The 23,940-nt window shown below is 43.5% G+C and overlaps 1 protein-coding gene across 1 annotated transcript in view; it reads right to left on the bottom strand.

Annotated features, from left to right (window-relative positions):
* PPA1 (inorganic pyrophosphatase 1) overlaps positions 1–23,940 on the bottom strand; it is a 156,733-nt gene that overhangs the window by 62,790 nt on the left and 70,003 nt on the right. The window contains exons 3-4 of the mRNA XM_040434746.1: positions 11,125–11,178; positions 8,176–8,295 (exon numbers count right to left, since the gene is read on the bottom strand). Coding sequence (XP_040290680.1) covers positions 8,176–8,295; positions 11,125–11,178 — 174 coding nt within the window. The remainder of the gene's footprint in view (positions 1–8,175; positions 8,296–11,124; positions 11,179–23,940) is intronic.

Raw genomic sequence — 23,940 nt, 5'->3', positions numbered from 1 at the left:
ACTAGCCTAATCGCCTGCGTCAGTCACACGCCGGGCGGACCGCACGCTACATTCATAGTGAGTACTGATGCAGGTGATTAGGCTAGTAAAGTTTATCAAAAGGAGAGCGATTTACGGTATAAAGGATTAATGAAAGATTTTACATACGAAGAGACTTCTGTGCACGCTACATTCATAGTGAGTACTGATGCAGGCGATTAGGCTAGTGAAGTTTATCAAAAGGAGAGCGATTTACGATATAAAGGATTAATGAAAGATTTTACATACGAAGAGACTTCTGTGCGCGGGGCCCGGTGTACTACAGTGACTGCATCGGGCCCCACTGTGAGTTGCCTCTAGCCCCTCCTCCCTCCCCGCACTGTGACTGATGTATCGCCGGCCACACTGTGCAGCATAGCGGCCGGCGATACATCCGTGTCAGCCCTGTAAAAAAAAGTCAACCATCGTTTTATAAGACGCACTGTCATTTCCCCCCCTCTTTTGGGGGAAAAAAGTGCGTCTTTTAAAGCGAAAAATACGGTAAATATTACGTTATAAATACAATAATATATATTGTCCTGCTGTGTGATTAGGACAGGTTTTGTGTGTACTAATAGGATGGCAGACATTTTATTTTCCCTGCTGATTGCTCCCCAGACAAAACAAGCCATTACAACTAATGAAAGGTATTTGGAAATATATTTATAAAAAAGTAATTTTTAAGTATTTTCATTTTCTTTATTCCCGGAGAACCACTTTAAGCAGCCTCAATATTAATGTAATTTCTAAATCCAAATAAAAAGTTTACTGGCGCTCTTACTTAAAAATGTTGTGAGTATGCTGCAAGGAAGGTGATTGCTGCAATGACAAATTGAAGAAATAAAAGAACAATTCCTGCACTTACTCTTTAACTGCCCCTAAGTACCAGTGACTAGAAGTGGGGTTTCTACCACGTCTGCTATTCTCTAAGTTATAAGTAGTATCTATATGTGGCACAGTCACGCCTGTGTAGTTGAAAAGTGCCCTTGCTGGCAGTACGTTTCCTACTCAAAAAAGCTTGCATTCCATATCGGAGTGCCGGTGAGGTCACGCTGGCTTACAGCTGCAAGAGCTGTTGTGGACCAAAAATCCGACGCATTTCGAAATGATCGCCTTTCTTCCTCAGGAATAGAGTCCTCCTTTTAAAGGAGAAGCACAGGCCAGAGGACTCTATCCCTGTAGCTGTAAGCTAGCGTGACCGGTGCTCCAATCTGGAGTGCAAGCTTATTTGAATAGGAAAAGTGCTGACGGCCGGGGCATGTTTCCCAACTACACAGCCTGACTGTTTCCACCGGACTGGAGGATCGGGACAACTACTGTATCTAGTATTCACCACTACACATCAACATCGCGGACTCTCCTCTACAAGTACAGGTAGGCGCGACAGTGCCACATATAGATACTACGTATAACTTAGAGGACAGCAGATGTGGTAGAACCCCCACTTCTAGTCACTGGTACTTAGGTGCCGTTAGAGAGAGTAAGTGCAGGAATTCTTCTTTTAATTTCTAAATCCATGAACATGTGGAACAATGGTGGATATATTATATATATATATATATATATATATATATATGTGTTTTACAGTGGCTCACCTCTGTAGGGTAAATGAAATGGGGGTGCACTACCCTCACGCTTACCCAATGCCTGACAATAAGCAAGAATTCCAAATAAATAATGGGTACGCACTCCCCCAGCCGAATTAGTCTGGAATAATGCAGTGAAAAAATCTTTAATATACTTGAATTTTCCTGCGTATAAGACTTTTTAACACATGAAAATCTTCTCAAAAGTCGGGGGTCGTCTTATACGCTGGGTGTCGTCTTATATGCCGGTATACGGCGTGCTGAAACTTACTTCCTAGCCGGACTGGAGGCTAGCTGAGCCACCGTGCGCTGGCCAGCCACTCCTGAAGCAGCCCCCTCTCCCTGCTCTCATTGGTTTTCTCATGCCGGCAGTATCACATTGCGTACTACCGCTCAGATCGTCTTGAAGACAGGGAGGGCTGGGCAGGCAGGGAGAGCTGACCCACCCAATCCAAGCAGGCTTTGTATGCAGTCTGCACAGAAAATACCAGTACATCGCTTGCCGTAATTGGCTAAATGTTGTATACTGGGTTGGATTGGCGATTCTGAGGAAAGGCAGGGGGAAGCAGGAGCATCTGCACTTCAGACAATTCTAATTTTGGAACGGCGGATCTCTAATGAAGTTTGGTGTGCATCTTATCTGTGGTGAAAAAACAGAGACTATCTGGGGAGCAGATATATGTGGTGGTGAATACAGTACAGCACCAGTATCTGTACATACAGTACAGCACCAGTACATACAGTACAGCACCAGTACATACAGTACAGTATACAAATGGCTAACAGTCAAGACCCCATCATGGCTCTACCAGCAAGAAGAAAGAAATATGAAGCCAGTTTCAAACTTAAAGTTGTAAACTTTGCCATGGAACATAATAACTGCGCTGCTGCAAGACAATATGGAGTAACAGAAAAGATGGTTCGGTACTGGAAAGCCAATGATAAAGCATTAAATAGTATGCCAAGGGGTAAGTGTGCATTAAGAGGCACCCCACATTGGCCAGAACTCTAAAAACATGTAGCAGACATGGTGAATGAGCATCGCCAAAACGGTTATATAGTGACACGAAATAAAATACGTTTGTTTGCACTTCAGTGGGCCAAATCTAACCCAGATCACAGCAACAGATTTTAGGCCACTGTATCCTGGTGTACTAGCTTCTTGGAAAGGCATAATATGGTACTAAGGCAAAAGACTAGAATTGCACAACAATTACCTGCACATCTTGATGCCAAAGTAGGTTGCGTTGGAGGGGTAGTCTTATACGGCGAGTATAGCCCAAACCCTATATTTTAACTGGAAAAGTTGGGGGTCGTCTTATACGCCGGAAAATACGGTAGCGATTTTATATTTATCATAAATGAAGTTAATAAAAAAAATAAAAAAATTTTTTTTTTAAATAAAAATGCATTCATAAAAACAATTCAAAACCACATTGAAGGGACAGGTGCAATAATTTGAAACATATGGAGTCATGCATATAATGTGCCACGGAATATGGCTTAAAATAAATCAGTGCTGCACATAAGTCAGTGCTGTATTAAAGGATAACTGTCATAGTTTCATAAAAAAATCTATTTTAGCATATGTTACTGCTGCAGCAGCATTATGCATAAAGCAATCTTTAGTTTCTTCACTTACCACTGTTTTCCTTGAGTTTTCCCCTTAGTTACGGCTGTTTTGAATCCTACATTATGAGGATCTTCTCAAGGACTCCTTTGCCAGTTCTGAGGCCAAAACTGCATTCCCTCAGGTCACATACAAAAACTTGCTGTAGCCAGCAGCTTCCTGCCAGCCAATCAGATTGGATTACTGAGAGACACGCCTCCTCACTCTGAAGCCTAATGCAGGCATGCAGTGTGAAGGACCGCCCCTCTGTCTTTCTAGCCGGAGACAGATGAGCCCTAGCAACGGTCTTTTAAGGGAGCCATGGAAAGGGACAGGAGACATTAATGATAGCTGTTAATATAAGGTAATTACAGATCTTTTGGCAATCATTGACTAACTCGGGTATACATGCCTAGCTCTAATAAACTAGCAAATAAAAATAAAAAATTAGTTATGTTATCCTTTAATGGCTGTTGAGCCAATAACTGTCCTTAAAGGGTTTCTACCATATTGAATATCACTAATGCCATATAATTGTATCAAGTTCTTACCACCTCAGATACCACCCTGCTTGGATGTTGGAGATGGACGTTGTAATAAGCCTCCAAGCTGGTAGATCACAAAGGTTGTCCGGCCGCCTCCCGGCATATTTGCCGTGCTGCACCAGACCTCCGGACTTCCGGCAGCACACATGGGCTAGTGTTAGTACGGATCCGGCAGACTGTTCCCCTGCTGGACCCTGCTAATGCCAATGTGAAAGTAGCCTTATTTGGTCAGTTATTTGGAGACAAAACCAGGAGTGGATCAAAAACACAGAACAGGTGTAGATCTTTCCATTATACTTTATCTTTGAGTAGGCTTCAGTACTGGTTTTAGCTGACAATAACTGATGGAAATAATTGACCAAATAAATGGTGTGTGAACTTGAACTGTCATTTTTTTTGTAATGTGTAGGCACAGTGGTGATACTGACCATTTTTTTTTTATATACTTTACTGAAATTGTACATTTTATTAGAAAAATAGCTCTAAAGTGGGCCATTTTGTGCCTTGGCAATGTTCCCTGTCTTCTGTTTACTTAAAGGGGTTGCCCCACAAAAAATATTCTACAATTTTCAAACCAGCACCTGAATCTGAATACTTTTGTAATTGCATGTATTTAAAAATTTAACATAGCCACTGAGTTATTCAATAAAATGCATCTGTATAACGCCGCATGCGTTTTTTTTTCTTATTTCTTTGACCTGCTCACTGTGTAGCCGGCCAGCTAAGACCTGTCCTAGGTTGCTAATATAGCTTGTGTGTTTATACAGCTAGACCTGCCAATAACCTTAATACAGTTCCTATGTTTGTGTGTTAAAGACAAAAGCAGAGTTATTCACAGTGCCTTCATGTTTGGATGTCATGTAATAGTTATATTTTATGTCCACAGAAGCAGAAAAAGATTCATTATATAATGTAAGGTAAGCTCAATGACACAAGAGAAACAACAGAAAGCATAGAGTTAAACTGTTGTTGCTGGGCAGGAGTCTCGACAAATAACAGCCAGCCTCACACACAGCAAGGAGTTTTGACCAATCACAGTCAGCCTCACACACTGCGGGGAAATTCCCCTAGCAGGAGCTGCTAGAATCATTACACCAGAGGAGAGAATCTGAACAGACATTCACTCCACTAAGAGCTGTGTTTTATGGAAGCAGAGAGGCCAAAATAGGTATTTAGAACAGTTATATAATGTTCCTACTAGAGTTGTTGCGATACCAATTTTTTTATTCGGTTTCGATACCATGAAAAAGTATTGCGATACTCGATACCATTCGATACCACGTGAAAAAAAAAAAAGCCACATGCATTCTGCATTTTAAAAAATGGCGAATCGCGCAGTATTTTTTTATTTTTTCTGTTCTGGCGTTCACCGCATAGATTTTTTTTATATTTTAATAGTTTGGACTTTTCTGACGTGGCAATATGTAATATGTTTATTATTTATACATTTTATATGTGAAATTGGGAAAAGGGGGTGATTCATACTTCATATGTTGGTGGGGTATTTTTTTCCTTTTTTTTTTACACTTTTTATTTAATAACGATTCCCCCCCCTAGGGGCCAGAACCTGGGATCTTTTCATCCCTTGTCCTATTCACCCTGATAGAGCTCTATCAGGGTAATTAGGACTTCACACTGTCCCTGCTGCTCTGTGCTCTGTGCACACAGCATCACGGATGTTACCATGGCAGCCAGGGCTTCAGTAGCGTCCTGGCTGCCATGGCAACTGATCGGAGCCCCAGGCTTACACAGCTGGGGCTCCGATCAGAAGCTGCCACTGCACCACCAATGAGGGGGAGGGGAGAGGACCTTGTGGCCACTGCCACCAATGATTTTAATACTGGGGTGGTAGAGAGGGGCCGGCACCAATGATTTTAATGGGATGCGGGGTTGAGGGGGGGGGGGGGAGAAGGGGCACACTGCACCACCAATGATAATTACCCCTTAATACAGGAGGCGGGTGTCAGGGGCAGGATGCCGGCAATGCGATTCTGCTACCGGCACCCGCCTCCTGTATTATGGGTTAAAGTCTACTTTTCCTGGGTCCAGACTTTCAGTATTAGGCTACACAGAGCGGCGCCCAGCGATGTCCCAGCACTTACTATTATTCCTGGGCGCCGCTCCGTTCGCCCGCTGTGCCCCATTACTGTCTCCTCTCCTGCTCCACATGCTGATTACTATCGGAGGGATGGGGAGGAGACATCAGCTTCACTAGTGGGCGTTCCTTCTCCCTGGCTGTAGCGCTGTCCAATCGCAGCGCAGGAAGGAACGCCCACTAGAGAAGCTGATGTCTCCTCCCCATCCCTCCGATAGTAATCAGCATGTGGAGCAGGAGAGGAGACAGTAATGGGGCACAGCGGGCAAACGGAGCGGCGCCCAGGACTAATGGTGAGTGCTGGGACATCGCTGGGCGCGGCTCTGTGTAGGAAAAGTACTATCATTGATGGCGCAGTGCGCCCGCCCCTCCTCCACCCCTCTCTTCTCATTGGCGGCAGCGGCGGCAGCAGCAGCACAGGGGGAGGGAGAGACTGCTTCCTTCTCCCCGTGCTGCTGAGAGAACATGAGCGCGCTGAGAGCAGCGCTCTCATGTTCAGAGATACTAGACTGCGCAGAAGCGCAGCCCAGTATCGAAAAAATGGAAATCCCGGTATCGTATCGATACCGGGACAGAAGTATCGATTGGGTATCGAAATTTCGATACCCGCAACAACCCTAGTTCCTACTGTTAATATAGTGATTAGAACTGTATACTGAACTGGTTATATGTATGTTTACTTACAGTTCAACCATACAAATGAACTACTGAGCGATACAATCATACAATCCAAACAAATTGCATACAAATGCGAACTGCTCATACCAGATCATAAGCAATTGTATAGAGCAAACTGCAAACCAAGTAGAGCAAGTGAACTATTGGTTAACCTCAGATATACTTCTCAGAGAGATCATAAAGTGCTTAAAATAATTTAAAGTGAGAGTACAGATACTCCAGAGAGAAATATATCGACCATTTTATGTTGAATGACACCATATTATGCATACCGCCATATTATGCATACCGCCATTTTATGATACTTTATTCAACACGTGTTTTGTACATGGACTATCTGCTGCGGAGGTGGCAGTGTTAAATGAAGAAAAGTTGACGTTAATAAAGAAGTTATTTCAAGCATTTGGTGTGCTCTTTAAACCTACTGCTTCCATAGAACGGCGCTAGAGGACTGGTTAGACTAAAAGTCAGAGATATCAAAATTCTTCTAATGCCACATGCAAAAGGCACTTCATAGTGCTGCACCTGCCATACACTGAGATGACCGCACATGCTCAGTTTCATCCTTCAACTGTTCCCTGAGCTGTGATAGGGAAAGCATGGACACGCCCCCTTGGCCGTAGCATAAAAGACACTCCCCTTGAGCTTTCAGCTTGATATAAATCTAACAGAACAGAAAATGGGGAAATCTCAGGATCCATGTGAGGTACATAGATGGTTCTAGCTTTGCTAGAAAGAGATTGTCATGTACTATATGATGTCTGATTTTCATTTTTTACATTAGTCAAGAGATAACCCCTTTAACTTAAGAGACATGCTCCACACTGACTGCTGCTTACCTCACTGCCTCTCTCCACACACCTATATAGATAGATGCCATGTAAGATACGTTACCTGCCATTTTCTTCCCTTGATGCAGTTTATTTTATACTAAAACAATCGTTTTTTTAATTCATTTTACACCCGGTTGGATACAATGGCCCACTCCTCATTGCGCATGATCCATTATCCAAATAGGATTCTTGGCTCTTACAACATTACACCCTATGTTCCCTGTAAGAGCTATGGGATTTTTTGAGCGGTTGACTGTTTTTATGTATTCGCTGCAGTTTGTAGTCAGAACAGAGCTCCCATTCATGAGGATCCCCTACCTTCTAGATGTAAAAATTATGTACATTTTTAGACATAACTGTACCCAGTTTATATGAATTTGTTAGAACACATCTTGCTAATTTAGCATTTGTTAGCAAGAGGACAGTTGTAAATTTTAGAATGGAAATTTCTAAATCTTACCATAGGCCTTAGAGGCTGAATAGAGGATCCCTGTCTTTAGTGTAATGGTAGGCTTAAAGATACTAGACAAATAAGTGAGCTGTCCAGAAGTAGAGGAACAGCCCGAAAATAGTAGCTGAAGAGGGTAAATCACTGACGGCAACAAAACCACTGTAATATCATAAAAAATAGCAGTTTTCTGATTATATGCTAGTGCTGGGAATCCTCTGGCACAAACTCTACACTCTAAACAGATTTTACAAGATGTTATATAAAGCTACCACACAGTGCTTGGCATCGTAATTACTACTTGGGAACACAGGCAGTGTTCAAATTTATCCCGCGTTTGTGGCTTTAAATGCTTATTATTACCTGTGGGATGGCTCCATAATTCCATATATAACCCTTGTGAGGGAACACGTTGGCCACGTAACGCAGCTTGCCTTTCTTCACATCTTGTTTGATGGGATTCAATGGGTCTTTTGTGGCAATCTGGAAACAAAAGCAAGAACAGTTAATACTGGAAGCCCAGAAAGAGTTCCAGTCTTTAAAAATAAGCTTTAAAATGTGAGCAGTGAGGCATGAACAACGTCATAGCTTCAACACAAGTTAGCCGAAAACCCCCGCACATCAAGCAACTCAAGTCATGGTCTGTTCTTACAAGTTTCTTTTATCTCACGTTCGTTTTCAGAAGATCCAATATAAAAAAGCAAGGAAAAACGCTTGGGATCAAGATAATCCATCTTATGGTGTCAAGGATAAACAGACATTGAAGCAGCATTGTAATTCAATATGGTAAACGTGAGGCTGTTATAGCTACTGTAACATGATCCATCAGTTCTGGACCAGCCAGAGGACATTATAGATTGAATGGATGGGTGCAGAACGTACAATTGGCTTTATTCATTCCCCGCAATAAATTAGGTCATTATTTTTTCACTTTACAAACTTAATGTGCATATACAGTATGTATGACATGACTCATCCATTTTTAACTTTATGCCTATTAAAGACTGAGTCACCGCTCACCATAAACGCTGTATATTTTAAAGGGAACCCGTCAGCAGAATGGTGGTTACTAAACTACCAGAATGCTATTGTAGGGAGTAAACTACCTTTATAGACTTGTCTTTGTTGAAATTGCCAGTGTCAGTATGCAGTAATAATAGTACTGCGTGTTGCTCTCTACCAAGGTTGCCAACCGTCCTGGACAGTCCGTAAAAATAGGGGACTTTTCACCAGTGTCCGTGAAAAAAATTTGATGTGTCTGTAATTTAATTTGGAGGTTGGTGGTCCTTGAGCAGGTCCGTTTGATTGTAAATCTCAGCATTTTAGACTTCAGAGTAATTGCTTGTAATGTGTTCAGTATTAGTATCTGATCTATAGACATGTATTACTTAGAATCTTTATAGTTCATTATATTTTTCCAATTTGTCTGTAAAAAATGTTGACTGTCCATGTTTTTTTTAAAAAAAATTCCACACCAAATTTTTTTAAAAATAATAATTAGGTTGGCAACCCTGCTCTCCACTAGTGATCTCACTGGTGCTGCAGCCATGACTAGTCTCGGTGGTAATCAGGGTCTCCGGGTGCGTTATCTATGCCAAGCAAGAATGATTGATTATAACCGTGACTGCAGCACCGGACAAATGACTAGAGCAGAGCAACATGCAGCCCTGTGGTTACTTTTTTATCTCCTGCATACTGATGATTTCAACAGGTACAAGTCTACAAAAGGCAGGCCTACAGCAACATGCTGGTAGTTTAATAACCGCCACTCTGCTGACAGGTTCCCTTTAAAAAGATGTCGGGAAGAGCGTACAATAAAAGATTCATTTAGCTTCATGCTGTGTGTTCCTTTTGCAATTACTGGCAGAACTGCATCGGATGATGGAAACGTTTTTGGTGGAAAAAAGGAAAATGGTGAAGTCTTTATCCATTATTCAAGATTATATCGTTACATACTTGAAACTGTTTTTTGGCATTAAAGCTGGCCATGAACATGACGTATTTCTTGGCAGATCCAGCCAACATATGTGGGACCCACAAGCAAATTTATTGTCCTTGTTGGGCCACAGACAGTAGATTACATGCAAATACCAAAAGTATTTGGGTCATGATTATAGCCTGCAGTCCTCAGATGTACTACACTGTAGTTATCATACCCTTGCCATACACGGTCAGTATCAGTGGAGTTTGTATGTTCTACCCTGCACGGGTTTCCTCTAGATACTCTGGTTACCTCCCATGCTCTAAAAACATACTGATTGATTCGATTCATTTAGAATTTACATTGTGTGCCCCCATGGGAACAGGGGTGCACCACCAATGAGGCCAGGTGAGGTGATCGCCTCAGGCAACACCAGGCGGGGGCAAGAGGAGGGCAGCCGAAGGCCCATGGGCTGAAAGGAAGGGGCTAGGTTAAGAAATTTGCATTAGGAAGAGGGGGCAGAGTTTTCGGTTTTCGCCTCAGGCAGCAGAAAGGCTAGGTGCATCCCTGCAGGTGAACGATTTTTGTACAGCACTGCTGAATATTTTGGTGCTATATACATACAATAATAATGATGCATTAGGGTTATGTTGGCTGATCCTCCTGATTTGTACAACTGCCAGCAATCTAATGTATATGGTCATCTTTAAACAGCATCACCAGTTTGGATATAGTATAGCGGAATTAAGGTAACCAAAAACCCTCCATTGACACAGGAGATGTACAATGACAGGGCATATAGATATCATCCTACATACTAACCGGCCATGTAGATTGGAGTGGTCTTCATGAGACAATTCCTTTGGCAATTTTTTCTGACCAGTTTCACTCTGAGAAACATAGAAATACTGTACGGTATATGTCCTCAGAGGTGGGTAGGTGGAAGAGCACCATAGGGACGTTGGGGTGCAATGTGTTTTTTTTTTTAAAGCAATGTTCTGCCTTAATGATTTACTAGCGTTCCTTTTAAAAATGTCAACACTAGGGACAACTAGCTGAATTTCTGTCCGCCCAACATCTATCATGCTAGAAAGCGCCATGTTCTTGAAGCATCACCTTGGCCACCAACAGTTATTTGTCCTGCCTTTACATGTACTGGTATCTCGGACTGGGGTATGCTGAACATTGGTAACCAATGCTCGGATGGTGTGTTGGTGTCAAAAGGAATGATCCTGAACACAAAAACAAGATTCTATTCATGTTTTCAGTGGGTGAGGACCAACCATGTAAAATGGAGTCTACACAGTATGAGGGAAGAGTACAAGGAAAGTGGAGATGGAAGGTAGTTTTTCCATAGAGTATACAGTATGCTAATATATATTGTAACTAACCTCCATCTTTGCATTAGTCCATCGTGGCACTTCCACAATCATGTTGAATATGCCCTGCAAAAAAAGAAAAAAGAAAAAATCAGGAGACATATCACGACACATGGACCATGTTCTGTTCAGTACCTGGAGGGAACAAAAACGGATTCTTCCATTACTACCTGTTACACATGTATCTCCTAGATAGAAACATATCCATTGTATACTTGTAATGCACTGCATTTTATCCAGGCTAATACCTGTATTTGTTTCAGATTAAAAATTAAAAAGAAATACTGTGTAACTCTTACTTTCCAATATTCCCTGCAGTTCTCTTATTGCATTCATGTTTGGTCCTCACCACAGAGAATCAGATCTGTGAGCAGGTCTGAAGAAAAACCTTACAGCTAATCACATTCCTGCACCTCTATCCTTGGAACGCATCAAACCATCAAGATAATTGCCTTCATCTGTCATCATGTCTCAAGAGTTTCTTAAGAATGTTTTCCAGAAGTGCAGACACATGGAACAAAGTGTCTGGAACCTTTCAGCCTATGCCTTGTGTCAGAAGGACAAAACATAAAAGATAAAGCACTACAAAATGTTCTGGAGGAGTTTAAAGGGAACCTGCCGCTTGCTTTCGGGCTGCTAAACTACCAGCATGCTGTTATGCAGCTAGGCCAATGGCGGATCCAGAGCCTGGTCTCGGGAGGGGCACTTCCAGTCTGTGCTGCTGCAGAACATCTTGCCTGGTTAAGGTTCTGCAGCAGCTGAAGCCTTGGAGTGCACTGATGCTGCTGCTGCAGAACATCTTGTCAGGCTGAGCTGTCCATCACACTGGCAGATGTTATTTGCAGGTTTAATGCAAGCAACCAGTCTGCACAGGGAGCTGCTGCAGAACATCTTGTCCTGGCTGAGGTTCTGCAGCAGCATACTCAGTGAGTGGCTGCCGCAGAACCTCTTCCGCCCGTGCAGCACCCTCAGCCCTGCTACATAAGGCAGGGGACGTGAGCGGCTGCTCGGAGCACACAGAGGCGCGCGTGTTAATTTTCCGCCTGTGCCTGGTGGGTGTTTGAGTCTGGCTGAGCGCGGCTGCCAATGGCAGGGAGAGGCCCAAGCAGGTGGGGAACTTGTTTACATCACAGCGCAGAGCGGACGAGCCGCAAACCGCAGCGCACGCCTGCAGCCAGACCCGGAATCCAGTGCGGGTTTACACACTTTCCATATTAGAGCTGGAATAGAGAGGAGAAGAGAGAGACCGGCGCCGGAGAGAGAGAGCGCGAGCGAGAGGCTGCACAGGGGATAGTAGGACGCCCAGAACCGCACCAGTCCGGACACTGTTTAGAGTAGCAGGGCGATCGGAATCCCTCTCCCCCTTCCCCGGATCCGCCAGTGAGCTGGGCTTTAGCTTTTTTAGCAACTCCCCTGTGAAACCAGGCTACTACAGGATTTCATTAGGGCTGCAGCTAACGATTATTTGAATAATCGATTAGTTGTCGATAATTTCATCGATTAATCGGGAAAAAACACCAAAATGACAAAAAAAGGGGTTTATATGATTTTACTTGAAAAATTATGTTCAAAAGCCATATTAAAACAAATTGTAGATGGCAATATTATGGGGGGGGGATCTGTGGATGCCACTGTTATGGGGGCGTTCTGTGGATGGCACTGTTATGGAGGGGTTCTGTGGATGGCACTGTTATGGAGGGGTTCTGTGGATGGCACTGTTATGGAGGGGTTCTGTGGATGGCACTGTTATGGAGGAGTTCTGTGGATGGCACTGTTATGGAGGGGTTCTGTGGATGGCACTGTTATGGAGGGGTTCTGTGGATGGCACTGTTATGGAGGGGTTCTGTGGATGGCACTGTTATGGAGGGGATCTGTGGATGGCACTGTTATGGAGGGGATCTGTGGATGGCACTTGTGGCGAAACCAACCTCGCCACTGGGTTTTGGAGGGGCCTGGCTACTAGCCTCTTGCCCCAGGATTATGGGCCCTCTCATCAGCCAGGCCTCATTTGTTCACAAAGGACTAACTTGAACTCTCACCCCCACGAATTAGACCAGGGTTCAAGTTAGTCCATTACGTTTGGTAATTGTATTTTGTGGATTGCGTCTCAGACAATGCTCATTGTGTTAGTTAATTGCATCTCAGACAATGCTCATTGTATTTTGTTTATTGCGTTACAGACAGAGGGAAGGGGATTTTGTGTACAATTGCTGGGGAGGTTTGAATACTGTAAATGCATGTGATTGGCTGTATTTACAAAACCCTGTGGGTGGTGGCCTTTTTGGAAGATGTGTATAAAATGCATGTGTGTTAGAATAAAGTGGTTGCTTTTATACCTTCATGAAGTTTTGGCTCATGTTTAGGGAATGCGATAACTACACTCTTGGGGATTGCTATATCACAATACTCCCCTGAGTATAAGCTCTTGTAAGAGCTTGTTCATGGTTCCTGCTCTCTGGATGTAGGAGAGGTTCACCCACTGGAAGCTGAAGCCCAGTCTTGGATCCAGCGTGGGTGTAGGACGGTGAGACCCCAACCAAGCTGCGGCGGTTCGTGGGGTCTGCAGTGCGTACGGTGTCAAGTGGAGTGCTTGGAGTCCTCTGGAAGCACTAAGAGCATATATCGACGGAGGTACCCGGTCAGGGTGCTAGGCGTTCCGTTACAGCACTATTATGGGGGGATCCGTGGATGGCACTATTATGGAGGGGATCTGTGGATGGCACTATTATGGGGGGATCTGTGGATGGCACTATTATGGGGAGGATCTGTGGATGGCACTATTATGGGGGGGATCTGTTGATGGCACTATTATGGGGGGGATCTGTTGATGGCACCGTTATGGGGGATCTGTTGATGGCACTGTTATGGGGGGGATCTGTGGATGGCACTGTTATGGGGGGGATCTGTGGATGGCACTGTTATGGGGGGGGATCTGTGGATGGCACTGTTATGGGGGGGGATCTGTGGATGGCACTGTTATGGGGGGGATCTGTGGATGGCACTATTATGGGGGGATCTGTGGATGGCACTATTATGGGGGATCTGTGGAGTACACTGTTATGGGAGAGGGATCTGTGGATGGCACTGTTATGGGGAGGGGGATCTGTGGATGGCACTGTTATGGGGAGGGGGATCTGTGGATGGCACTGTTATGGGGAGGGGGATCTGTGGATGGCACTGTTATGGGGAGGGGGATCTGTGGATGGCACTGTTATGGGAGGGGGATCTGTGGATGGCACTGTTATGGGAGGGGGATCTGTGGATGGCACTGTTATGGGAGGGGGATCTGTGGATGGCACTGTTATGGGAGGGGGATCTGTGGATGACACTGATGGGAGGGGGATCTGTGGATGACACTGTTATGGGAGGGGGATCTGTGGATGACACTGTTATGGGGGATCTGTGGATGACACTGTTATGGGGGATCTGTGGATGACACTGTTATGGGGATCTGTGGATGACACTGTTATGGGGAGGGGGATCTGTGGATGGCACTGTTATGGGGAGGGGGATATGTGGATGGCACTGTTATGGGGAGGGGGATCTGTGGATGGCACTGTTATGGGGAGGGGGATCTGTGGATGACACTGTTATGGGGAGGGGGATCTGTGGATGACAATGTTATGGGGAGGGGGATCTGTGGATTACAATGTTATGGGGAGGGGGACCTGTGGATGACTATGCTATGGGGTGGATCTATGGATGACACTATATAGAATCTTATGCTATATGTGTCATCCACAGATCTCCCCCATAGCAGTGTCATCCACAGATCCCCCTCCCCATAACAGGGCCATACACAGACCGCCCCCCTCCCCATAACAGCCTTGGCCCCGCTGCTCACAGAAGTATTCCTTAACCGGCAGTAACTTTTACTTTAAATCACCGCATCTTCTTTTACCTTACAATGAAGCTCCAGTAACAGGGAGAGCGGGCGGCGGCGTAACGTCACTTACTCACGTGACGCGCCTGCTCCACCTACTTTACGAATGAAGCAGGCAGAGCATGCGCGTCACGTAAGTGAAGTTACGCCGCCGCCCGCTCTGCCTGTTACTGGAGCTTCATTGTGAGGTAATAAAGATGCGGTGATCTAAAGTTCAAGGACCCGCAGGCATAGCGCCTGACCGCCCGCATAGCAACGAATCGGCCGATTATTCGATAACACGATTCGTTGACAATGAATCCCGTTATCGAATATTATCAATTACTTCGAATAATTGTTGCAGCCCTAGATTTCATAGAAAAAGAAGTTAGAATTTATTGGAGACGAGTCCTGGACTCCTTTCCAGTGGCATCAGGAACATGAGCAGTGAAGCGAGATGTGCATCTGCCCGTACTCTCTGGAGAGGAGTACCATCATCTCCAGTAAACATTACCATAACTTCTTTTGCTAGGTAATCCTGTAACGGACCAGTTTCATAGCAGTCTAAACTCCAGCTGTGTAATGGCATGCTGGTGATTTAGCGGCCCCCAAAAAAGTGAAAAGTGGCTGCATCACTTATTGAAAGATTCATACTCACCCAACGCCTATTGCTCTGTTCCTGCATGCTGGCTCCTGCTAGCCCAACCTTGAGTCACAGGCTTGTTTTCTTCTGGTTGGGTACGGACAGCGTCACATATGCCACTGGAGCCAATGACTGGCGTCAGCGGTGATGTATCCCCAAACGACCACTAAAGCCAATCATTGTCTGCAGTGGTGCTTGTGACCATGTCCATAACAGGCCAGAAGAAAATATTCTGCAAAGTACGGCCACAGCACTCATCCACTAAATGGCTTTTATGGGTGCGCGTCCCCAATTGATTCCAATAAGCTGGAGACCATAAATTGGCGGCTGCTAAACTAAGCTAATACTTACAACATTAATCTCTGCAACCACTTTTAAAATGCGTATTCAGGAGATTTGTAGTTCCTTCCAAAAGAAATAAAAAAAAGTTTTTCACAGCTTCACCTGAATTTGCGTAATCCAGACACTCCCGTAATGTGAAGGAAAAGACAGCACGGATGAATCCCCCAATCTGGGGTCATGAGAGACTTCAGTAACAAATTTTCAATGGATCCAGCGCCTTGGAATTTACAATAAAAAGTAACTTAATCATGTAAATGTAAAAGAACTCCTTGGTGTCCTCAGGTGGGCGCGTTTCGAGCAGATTGTGCTTCATTAAGCCCATGACACTTAAAACGTGGGGACACCTTGGAGTTCTTTTAATCATGCAAATAAAAGTTACGTTTTATTCTAAATTCCAAGGAGCTGGATCCATTGAAAATTCATTACTGAAGTTCCAAAGGAATTGTATCATAAAGGTACCATTTAAGATTATAGATAAGCTGCGTCACTCACAGTATTATACACTGCACAAATACGAGTAACACGGGTATGGTCTTTGCGCAGGATAGGCCCACGATGCTTCCCCTGAGTGGCCTCCAATAGTAGATGGTGAGGGACTGCAGATGGCATTTCACGGTGAGGTAGCAATTAGTCAAATCTAAAGCCCAGAACCAGTGCCATCTTCACGAACGAACAGGAACCAAGGTGCGGCAGATTAGAGGATGCTTCAATCACAAAGGGACAGTTGCATACCAACACCTGTCCCTTTAAGATGTTTGCCACCCTATGGAAGGCATGGCAGCAGCGGAAAGATAAGGACAAGGGCTCACAGGCAGGCGCTCTTTAGTATGAAGAATGGAACGCTATCTTTACTATAACTGACGTAGGGTAGGTATTAGCAGTCAGTCTTCTCAGCTTTTTTTGGTCCTTACTTAAGTTCCTTGGACAGTGTCATCTATGATGGAGAACCGTCTGCAATAAACAATTAGGTTATATTTTTTCCTTAATACCATGCATTAGTTAGATTTCACGCTTGCTCCGCAGGAAAATAAAAGCTGTAGGAAGTCAAGAAATCCTTCAATTTGTATAGCTTAGAGACAGCAGATGGGTTTATTCTAACCAGTTTATAGCACATTGCATTGACAGCTACCCAGGGCGATCTCCAGGTGAACGCGTCTCTGAAATCCCATCACTGCCTAGCAGAAAGTGCTGCAAGACCTTGAAAAATTAATTTAAAATCTAAATGTTGCTGGAAGAAAAAATAAAGCATGCAGTCAATTATATTCAATTCTACTCAAATTTTCACTGGGATTAGAAAAAAAAGAAAATTATAAGAGATCTTTATTCATATTGGAAATTACATTACTACAAGATGCACGGCTGGAAATACTTGAAAAATTCTAAACCTAATCGGCGGTAAGAGGGGAGAATATGTTCAGTGCGGCATAGGAATGTGATGGAATAAGAAAACGGATCAAAAACTTTCTATTTTCCGCCAGTTTGGAGACTCAACACTTAAAATATTATATAACTCTTTCCCCAACTCCGAAACAGTATAGCTTGCTGTGCTACACTCCGTAGTTACCATGCACTGCAATGGGAGCTTCTGAAACAGTGGGCCGCCGGCCTGCCCCTCTGTTTTCCGGCCACCTGCTGGTTGGGGCTTAGTCTCATATCGCCTTTAAAAGGAGTTGTTCCACAAAAAAGAAATTCAAAATTTTTTAAACCAGCACCTGGATCTGAATATTTTTACAAATAAATGTAATAAAAATTAAGCATAGCCACTGAGTTATTCACTAAAATGCATCTGTATAGCGCCACCTGCTGTATGTTCTTTTCTTTATTTTTCCGCACTACCTGACTGAGTTGGTCACATGCCCTCAGTTTAAATCTTGAATGGTCACCAGCCATATCTGCTGTTAGAAGCTGTGACAGTGAAAGAGCTGCAACAGAAAGGACATGCCCCCTGAGCTTTGATAGGGAGAAAGGACACAGCCCCTTAACTACCAGCCTGAAAAATCTAGCAGAACAACTAGAGAAATGAATGGGGAGATCTCTGGTTCCATGTGAGGTACAGGGACGGTTCTATCTTCAGTAGAAAGAGATGGTAATGTACTATATGGGGTCTGATTTTCATTTATTACATCAATCATGGCAAAACCCACTACAACCTACTGTAGTACATGACTTGGAAGCTCGAGGATAACACCTGACATCCAACGCCAACCATCGACATTTAATGCTGACCTTCTGATGCTAATCAGAGTCATACAGTGGGATGCGAAGGTTTGGGCAACCTTGTTAATCGTCATGATTTTCCTGTATAAATCGTTGGTTGTTACGATAAAAAATGTCAGTTAAATATATCATATAGGAGACACACACAGTGATATTTGAGAAGTGAAATGAAGTTTATTGGATTTACAGAAAGTGTTTAAACAAAATTAGGCAGGTGCATATATTTGGGCACTGTTGTCATTTTATTGATTCCAAAAACTTTAGAACTAATTATTGGAACTCAAATTGGCTTGGTAAGCTCAGTAACCTCTGACCTACATACACAGGTGAATCCAATTATGAGAAAGAGTATTTATGGGGGTCAATTGTAAGTTTCCCTCCTTTTAATTTTCTCTGAAGAGTAGCAACATGGGGGTCTCAAAACAACTCTCAAATGACCTGAAGACAAAGATTGTTCACCATCATGGTTTAGGGGAAGGATACAGAAAGCTGTCTCAGGGATTTCAGCTGTCTGTTTCCACAGTTAGGAACACATTGAGGAAATGGAAGACCACAGGCTCAGTTCAAGTTACGGATCGAAGTGGCAGAGCAAGAAAAATCTCGGATAGACAGAAGCGACGAATGGTGAGAACAGTCAGAGTCAACCCACAGACCAGCACCAAAGACCTACAACATCATCTTGCTGCAGATGGAGTCACTGTGCATCGTTCAACCATTCGGCGCACTTTACACAAGGAGATGCTGTATGCGAGAGTGATGCAGAGGAAGCCTTTTCTCTGCCCACAGCACAAAAAGTGCCGCTTGAGGTGGGCTAAAGCACATTTGGACAAGCCAGCTTCATTTTGGAATAAGGTGCTGTGGACTGATGAAACTAAAATTGAGTTATTTGGCCATAACAAGGGGCGTTATGCATGGAGGAAAAAGAACACAGCATCCCAAGAAAAACACCTGCTACCTACAGTAAAATATGGTGCTGGTTCCATCATGCTGTGGGGCTGTGTGGCCAGTGCAGGGACTGGGAATCTTGTCAAAGTTGAGGGACGCATGGATTCCCCTCAGTATCAGCAGATTCTGGAGACCAATGTCCAGGAATCAGTGACAAAGCTGAAGCTGCGCCGGGGCTGGATCTTTCAACAAGACAACGACCCTAAACACTGCTCAAAATCAACTAAGGCATTTATGCAGAGGAACAAGTACAACGTTCTGGAATGGCCATCTCAGTCCCCAGACCTGAATATAATTGAAAATCTGTGGGGTGACTTAAAGAGAGCTGTCCATGCTCGGAAGCCATCAAACCTGAATGAACTAAAGATGTTTTGTAAAGAGGAATGGTCCAAAATACCTTCAACCAGAATCCAGACTCTCATTGGAACCTACAGGAAGCGTTTAGAGGCTGTAATTTCTGCAAAAGGAGGATCTACTAAATATTGATTTCATTTCTTTTTTGTGGTGCCCAAATTTATGCACCTGCCTAATTTTGTTTAAACAATTATAGCCCACTTTCTGTAAATCCAATAAACTTCATTTCACTTCTCAAATATCACTGTGTGTGTCTCCTATATGATATATTTAACTGACATTTTTTATCGTAACAACCAACGATTTATACAGGAAAATCATGACGATTAACAAGGTTGCCCAAACTTTCGCATCCCACTGTATATCAACATCGGCGGTCAGAGTCGCATGTCAGCTTCTGGAGTCAGAAGAGTCAAGTATTACAGTCAGGGTGCGTAATTTGCCTGAAGATTACATTACTATGCTATTTGATTATGTCCTAGGAAGGACACTGTAAATGTACAGTGTCAATAGGGTGCGTCCCTAAACAATCTGATTAGCTTGGAAATTGAGTCTGTGGTGACATACCATCTCTGGAGTGGTATGGCAGCACCCAGACATTTCCAGGAAGATCAGAGGAATAACATAGCACAGAGTTGCAAGATGCAAGAGAAGATCATTCAGAATTTACGTACAAAAAAAAAAAATGGACATTTTAAGAGAGCTGAATGGTCCTCTTTAAAACCCAAGTTCAGTGATAAAGTAGCTATAGTCATATGTACCGTAACAGATACAACATGCCATGGAACATTGTGGCTATCATTTTCTTGTGCGATGCCCTCTTCTGCTCCAAATGTGGTCTTCCTGCCTGACGTGGTCAATAAGGTGACATCACTTGCTGTCTAAGACAGAGTCTAATCTTCCAACCAGAGGCGTAGCTAGAACTAACTGGGCCCCACAGCAAATTTTTGTATGGGCTCTGCCCACATCGGACCGGTCACTGTCCATCATGAGAACGGAGGAGGGGAAAGGTGGAGCAATATCACTGATGTCAAGTCAGTGACAGAGGTGCAAGTGCAGGAGAAGGCAGCTGCTCTGACCCCTTGGGGCCCAGGTGATGAAGTACTGTGACTGCTCCCAGGCCCCTTCTGAGCTCGGGTCCCGAAGCAGCTGCTTCCCTGATAGCTATGCCACTGCTTCTAACATACTTAAAGGGGTTCTCCAGATTTTTCTATCCTCTGGACAGGTCATCAGTTTCTGATCAGTGGGGTTCTGACTCCCCAGACCAACGATTAGCAGTGAGAAGACAGTTTTCCCTAGGCCAGTGACTTCACGTTCAGCAATCACGTGGCCTAGGTGCTGCTCAGTCCCATTCAAATGAATGGGGCTGAGTAGCGATAACAAGCACAGCCACTATACAACGTACAACGCTGATACTGATCAGTGGAAAGTTAGAAAACCCCAGGCGTTACACAGGAGACAAAACCATGTCTTCATTCTTTCCTTTGTGTGTGGTACTGCAGCTCAGCCCTATTCAATTCAATGGAGCAGAGTTGCAAAACCAGACGCATTGATGGGTGTGGTGCTATGGCCAAAATTGGTAAATTTGAGTTTTTAAGAGAGATTTAGGCTTTATGTTTTTTCTTAAAGTGTAAGGCTCTGTTCACATCATGTTTATGACCACCATTTAATGTATTCACTGGAAAAAGCTCCCAATGTATAGGTTAACCGATTATAAATAGCGAGTTCCTCTAATGATATACTATACAGGCTGCTCCAATATCTCCAAATCAAACTGCCTAATAGTAAATCTGTCTTAGTGGTCAATAAACTGGTAAATTACTGGACTTGGTGCTGACTAGGATTGTTGACAGACATTTGTACCCATTGCTGTACTTCATGACGGACGAAGCTGAAAATCCCCATTCGACACCACTTTGATGACCAGAAAATTGGCAGAACATGAATTGTGGGCCCAATTTTCTTCAACTCAACTGAATACCGCAATTTACCTGGACATCATTTTACAACCAAATGCGGATCCACCGCCGCTTCTAAATGTAAGACTACTTCCTAGCTGTCTTACATTTAGACCCTTTTCTATGGCCCGACCCCTTCGCCGCCCACACCACACCCACAATTTTAGACTTGCTGTGTGCAGGGCAAAGTCGCAGATAGCGGCGCAACGGTTAGACTAATATTGGTGTATTTCAGTATAATAAATAACCCCCATACTATCCAATCATAGTACAGAATACGCAAGTCGCTGTTACTCCAATCAGTAAGTATGTGATAGTTCAGTATCTAAAGAACCATTATAACCTCCATATTTTTTAGGGGATCATTTTTATATTGGATTCTTGTTTAGTAATAACCATAATACCTTGCATATACAGTATGGATCCATTTATATATTAGCTGCTGGGCCAATATCATATATATACTGTATATATATATATATATATATATATATATATATGTGCAGAACATATTTTACATATTTAAATTTTTTTAATTTTGTATTCTATTATCAAATATTCCTGATTAATATATAATATATCCCTAGAGGAACTCATTATTTTTAATCAGTATATTGAACTTTTTCCTTTCTGTTGGCACCAGAAAAGTAAGAATCCTTGGTTAAATTTTCATTCTTGTTATTCTATATCCCAAGTGAGCCGTTTTTCTGTTTTATACATTAACCGGATGCTTTTGATAGATGCCATCTATGGCATCTGTCACCCATAGGGACCTGTAAGAAGATGGATGTCACATGTAAACATTTTTATTTTTTTTACTGGATACCGTGGCATGGAATAGCGTAGTCCATGCTTTCTTTTTTTTTCAGTACTGTGACATACTAACAGATGGTGGCCTCCCACTAATGAATATACCATGTACATCCTTGCAAATGTGATGTGAAGTTAGTTACATAGCCTGTCATTTCACAAGACCTCTGACACATCAGAGACATTTCGGATGTTTGATCAGTGGGGATCAAGGGCTTCTTCAGCTGTGATCAGCTCTGCTCGGTGTAGAGTGCATACACTGCTAACCCCATCTCTCCAAGGAGAGCCGATCATAGCCAGACTTTCAGTGCTGAGAGGATCCCTTCTGCCCTTCACTTCAGTGATCCAGACCCCACCAGTCAAAACTTCTGGCGTATCATTGCCACAAAAAGAACGTTAAGGGGGGTTGTGCAAAACCATGTGTCAGTTATTACTGGGCCACCAAATGGTAACAAGATAAGCTTTGATGGTCATGTCAAACTAATCAGTTTGAGGAGGCAAGTTCTAGACTTGACAGCGGCGAATCAATGGATGTTGTATATCTGGACTTCTCCAAAGCATTTGACACTGTACCACATATATAAAATGAGAACGCTCGGACTGGGAGAAAATGTCTGTATGTGGGTAAGTAACTGGCTCAGTAATAAAAAACAGAGGGTGGTTGTTAACGGTACACACTCAGATTGGTCACTGTCACTAGTGGGGTACCTCAGGGGTCAGTACTGGGCCCTATTCTCTTCAATATATTTATTAATGATCTTGTAGAAGGCTTGCATAGTAAAGTATCAATTTTTGCAGACGACACTAAACTGTGTAAAGTAATTAACATGGAAGAGGACAGTATACTACTACAGAGGGATCTGGATAGATTGGAGGCTTGGGCAGATAAGTGGCAGATGAGGTTTAACACTGACAAATGTAAAGTTAACACTGACATGGAAAAGGATCTAGGAATTTTAATAAACAGCAAACTAAGCTGCAAAAACCAGAGTCAGGCAGCTGCTGCCAAGGCCAATAAGATAATGGGTTGCATCAGAAGGGGCATAGATGCCCGTGATAAGAACATAGTCCTACTACTTTACAAATCACTAGTCAGACCACACATGGAGTACTGTGTACAGTTCTGGGCTCCTGTAAACAAGGAAGACATAGCAGAGATGGAGAGGGTCCAGAGGAGGGCAACTAAAGTAATAACTGGAATGGGGCAACTACAGTACCCTGAAAGATTATAAACATTAGGGTTATTCACTTTAGAAAAAAGACGACTGAGGGGAGATCTAATAGCTATGTATAAATATATCAGGGGTCAGTATAGAGATCTCTCCCATCATCTATTTATCCCCAGGACTGTGACGAGGGGACATCCTCTGCGTCTGGAGGAAAGAAGGTTTGTACACAAACATAGAAGAGGATTCTTTATGGTAAGAGCAGTGAGACTATGGAACTCTCTGCCTGAGGAGGTGGTGATGGTGAGTACAATAAAGGAATTCAAGAGGGGCCTGGATGTATTTCTGGAGCGTAATAATATTACAGGATATGGCTACTAGAGAGGGGTCGTTGATCCAGGGAGTTAAGCTACTTTCACACTCGTGTTTTGTGCGGATCAGTCATGGACGGATCCCTTCAGATAATACAACCGTCTGCATCCGTTCAGAACGGATCCGTTTGTATTATCTTTAACATAGCCAAGACGGATC

Source organism: Bufo bufo, chromosome 6 (assembly GCF_905171765.1).
Source record: "Bufo bufo chromosome 6, aBufBuf1.1, whole genome shotgun sequence".
NCBI classification, from domain to species: domain Eukaryota; kingdom Metazoa; phylum Chordata; class Amphibia; order Anura; family Bufonidae; genus Bufo; species Bufo bufo.
The sequence above is the reverse complement of the archived record's forward strand: the minus strand, read 5'-3'. Positions and strand labels throughout refer to the sequence as shown.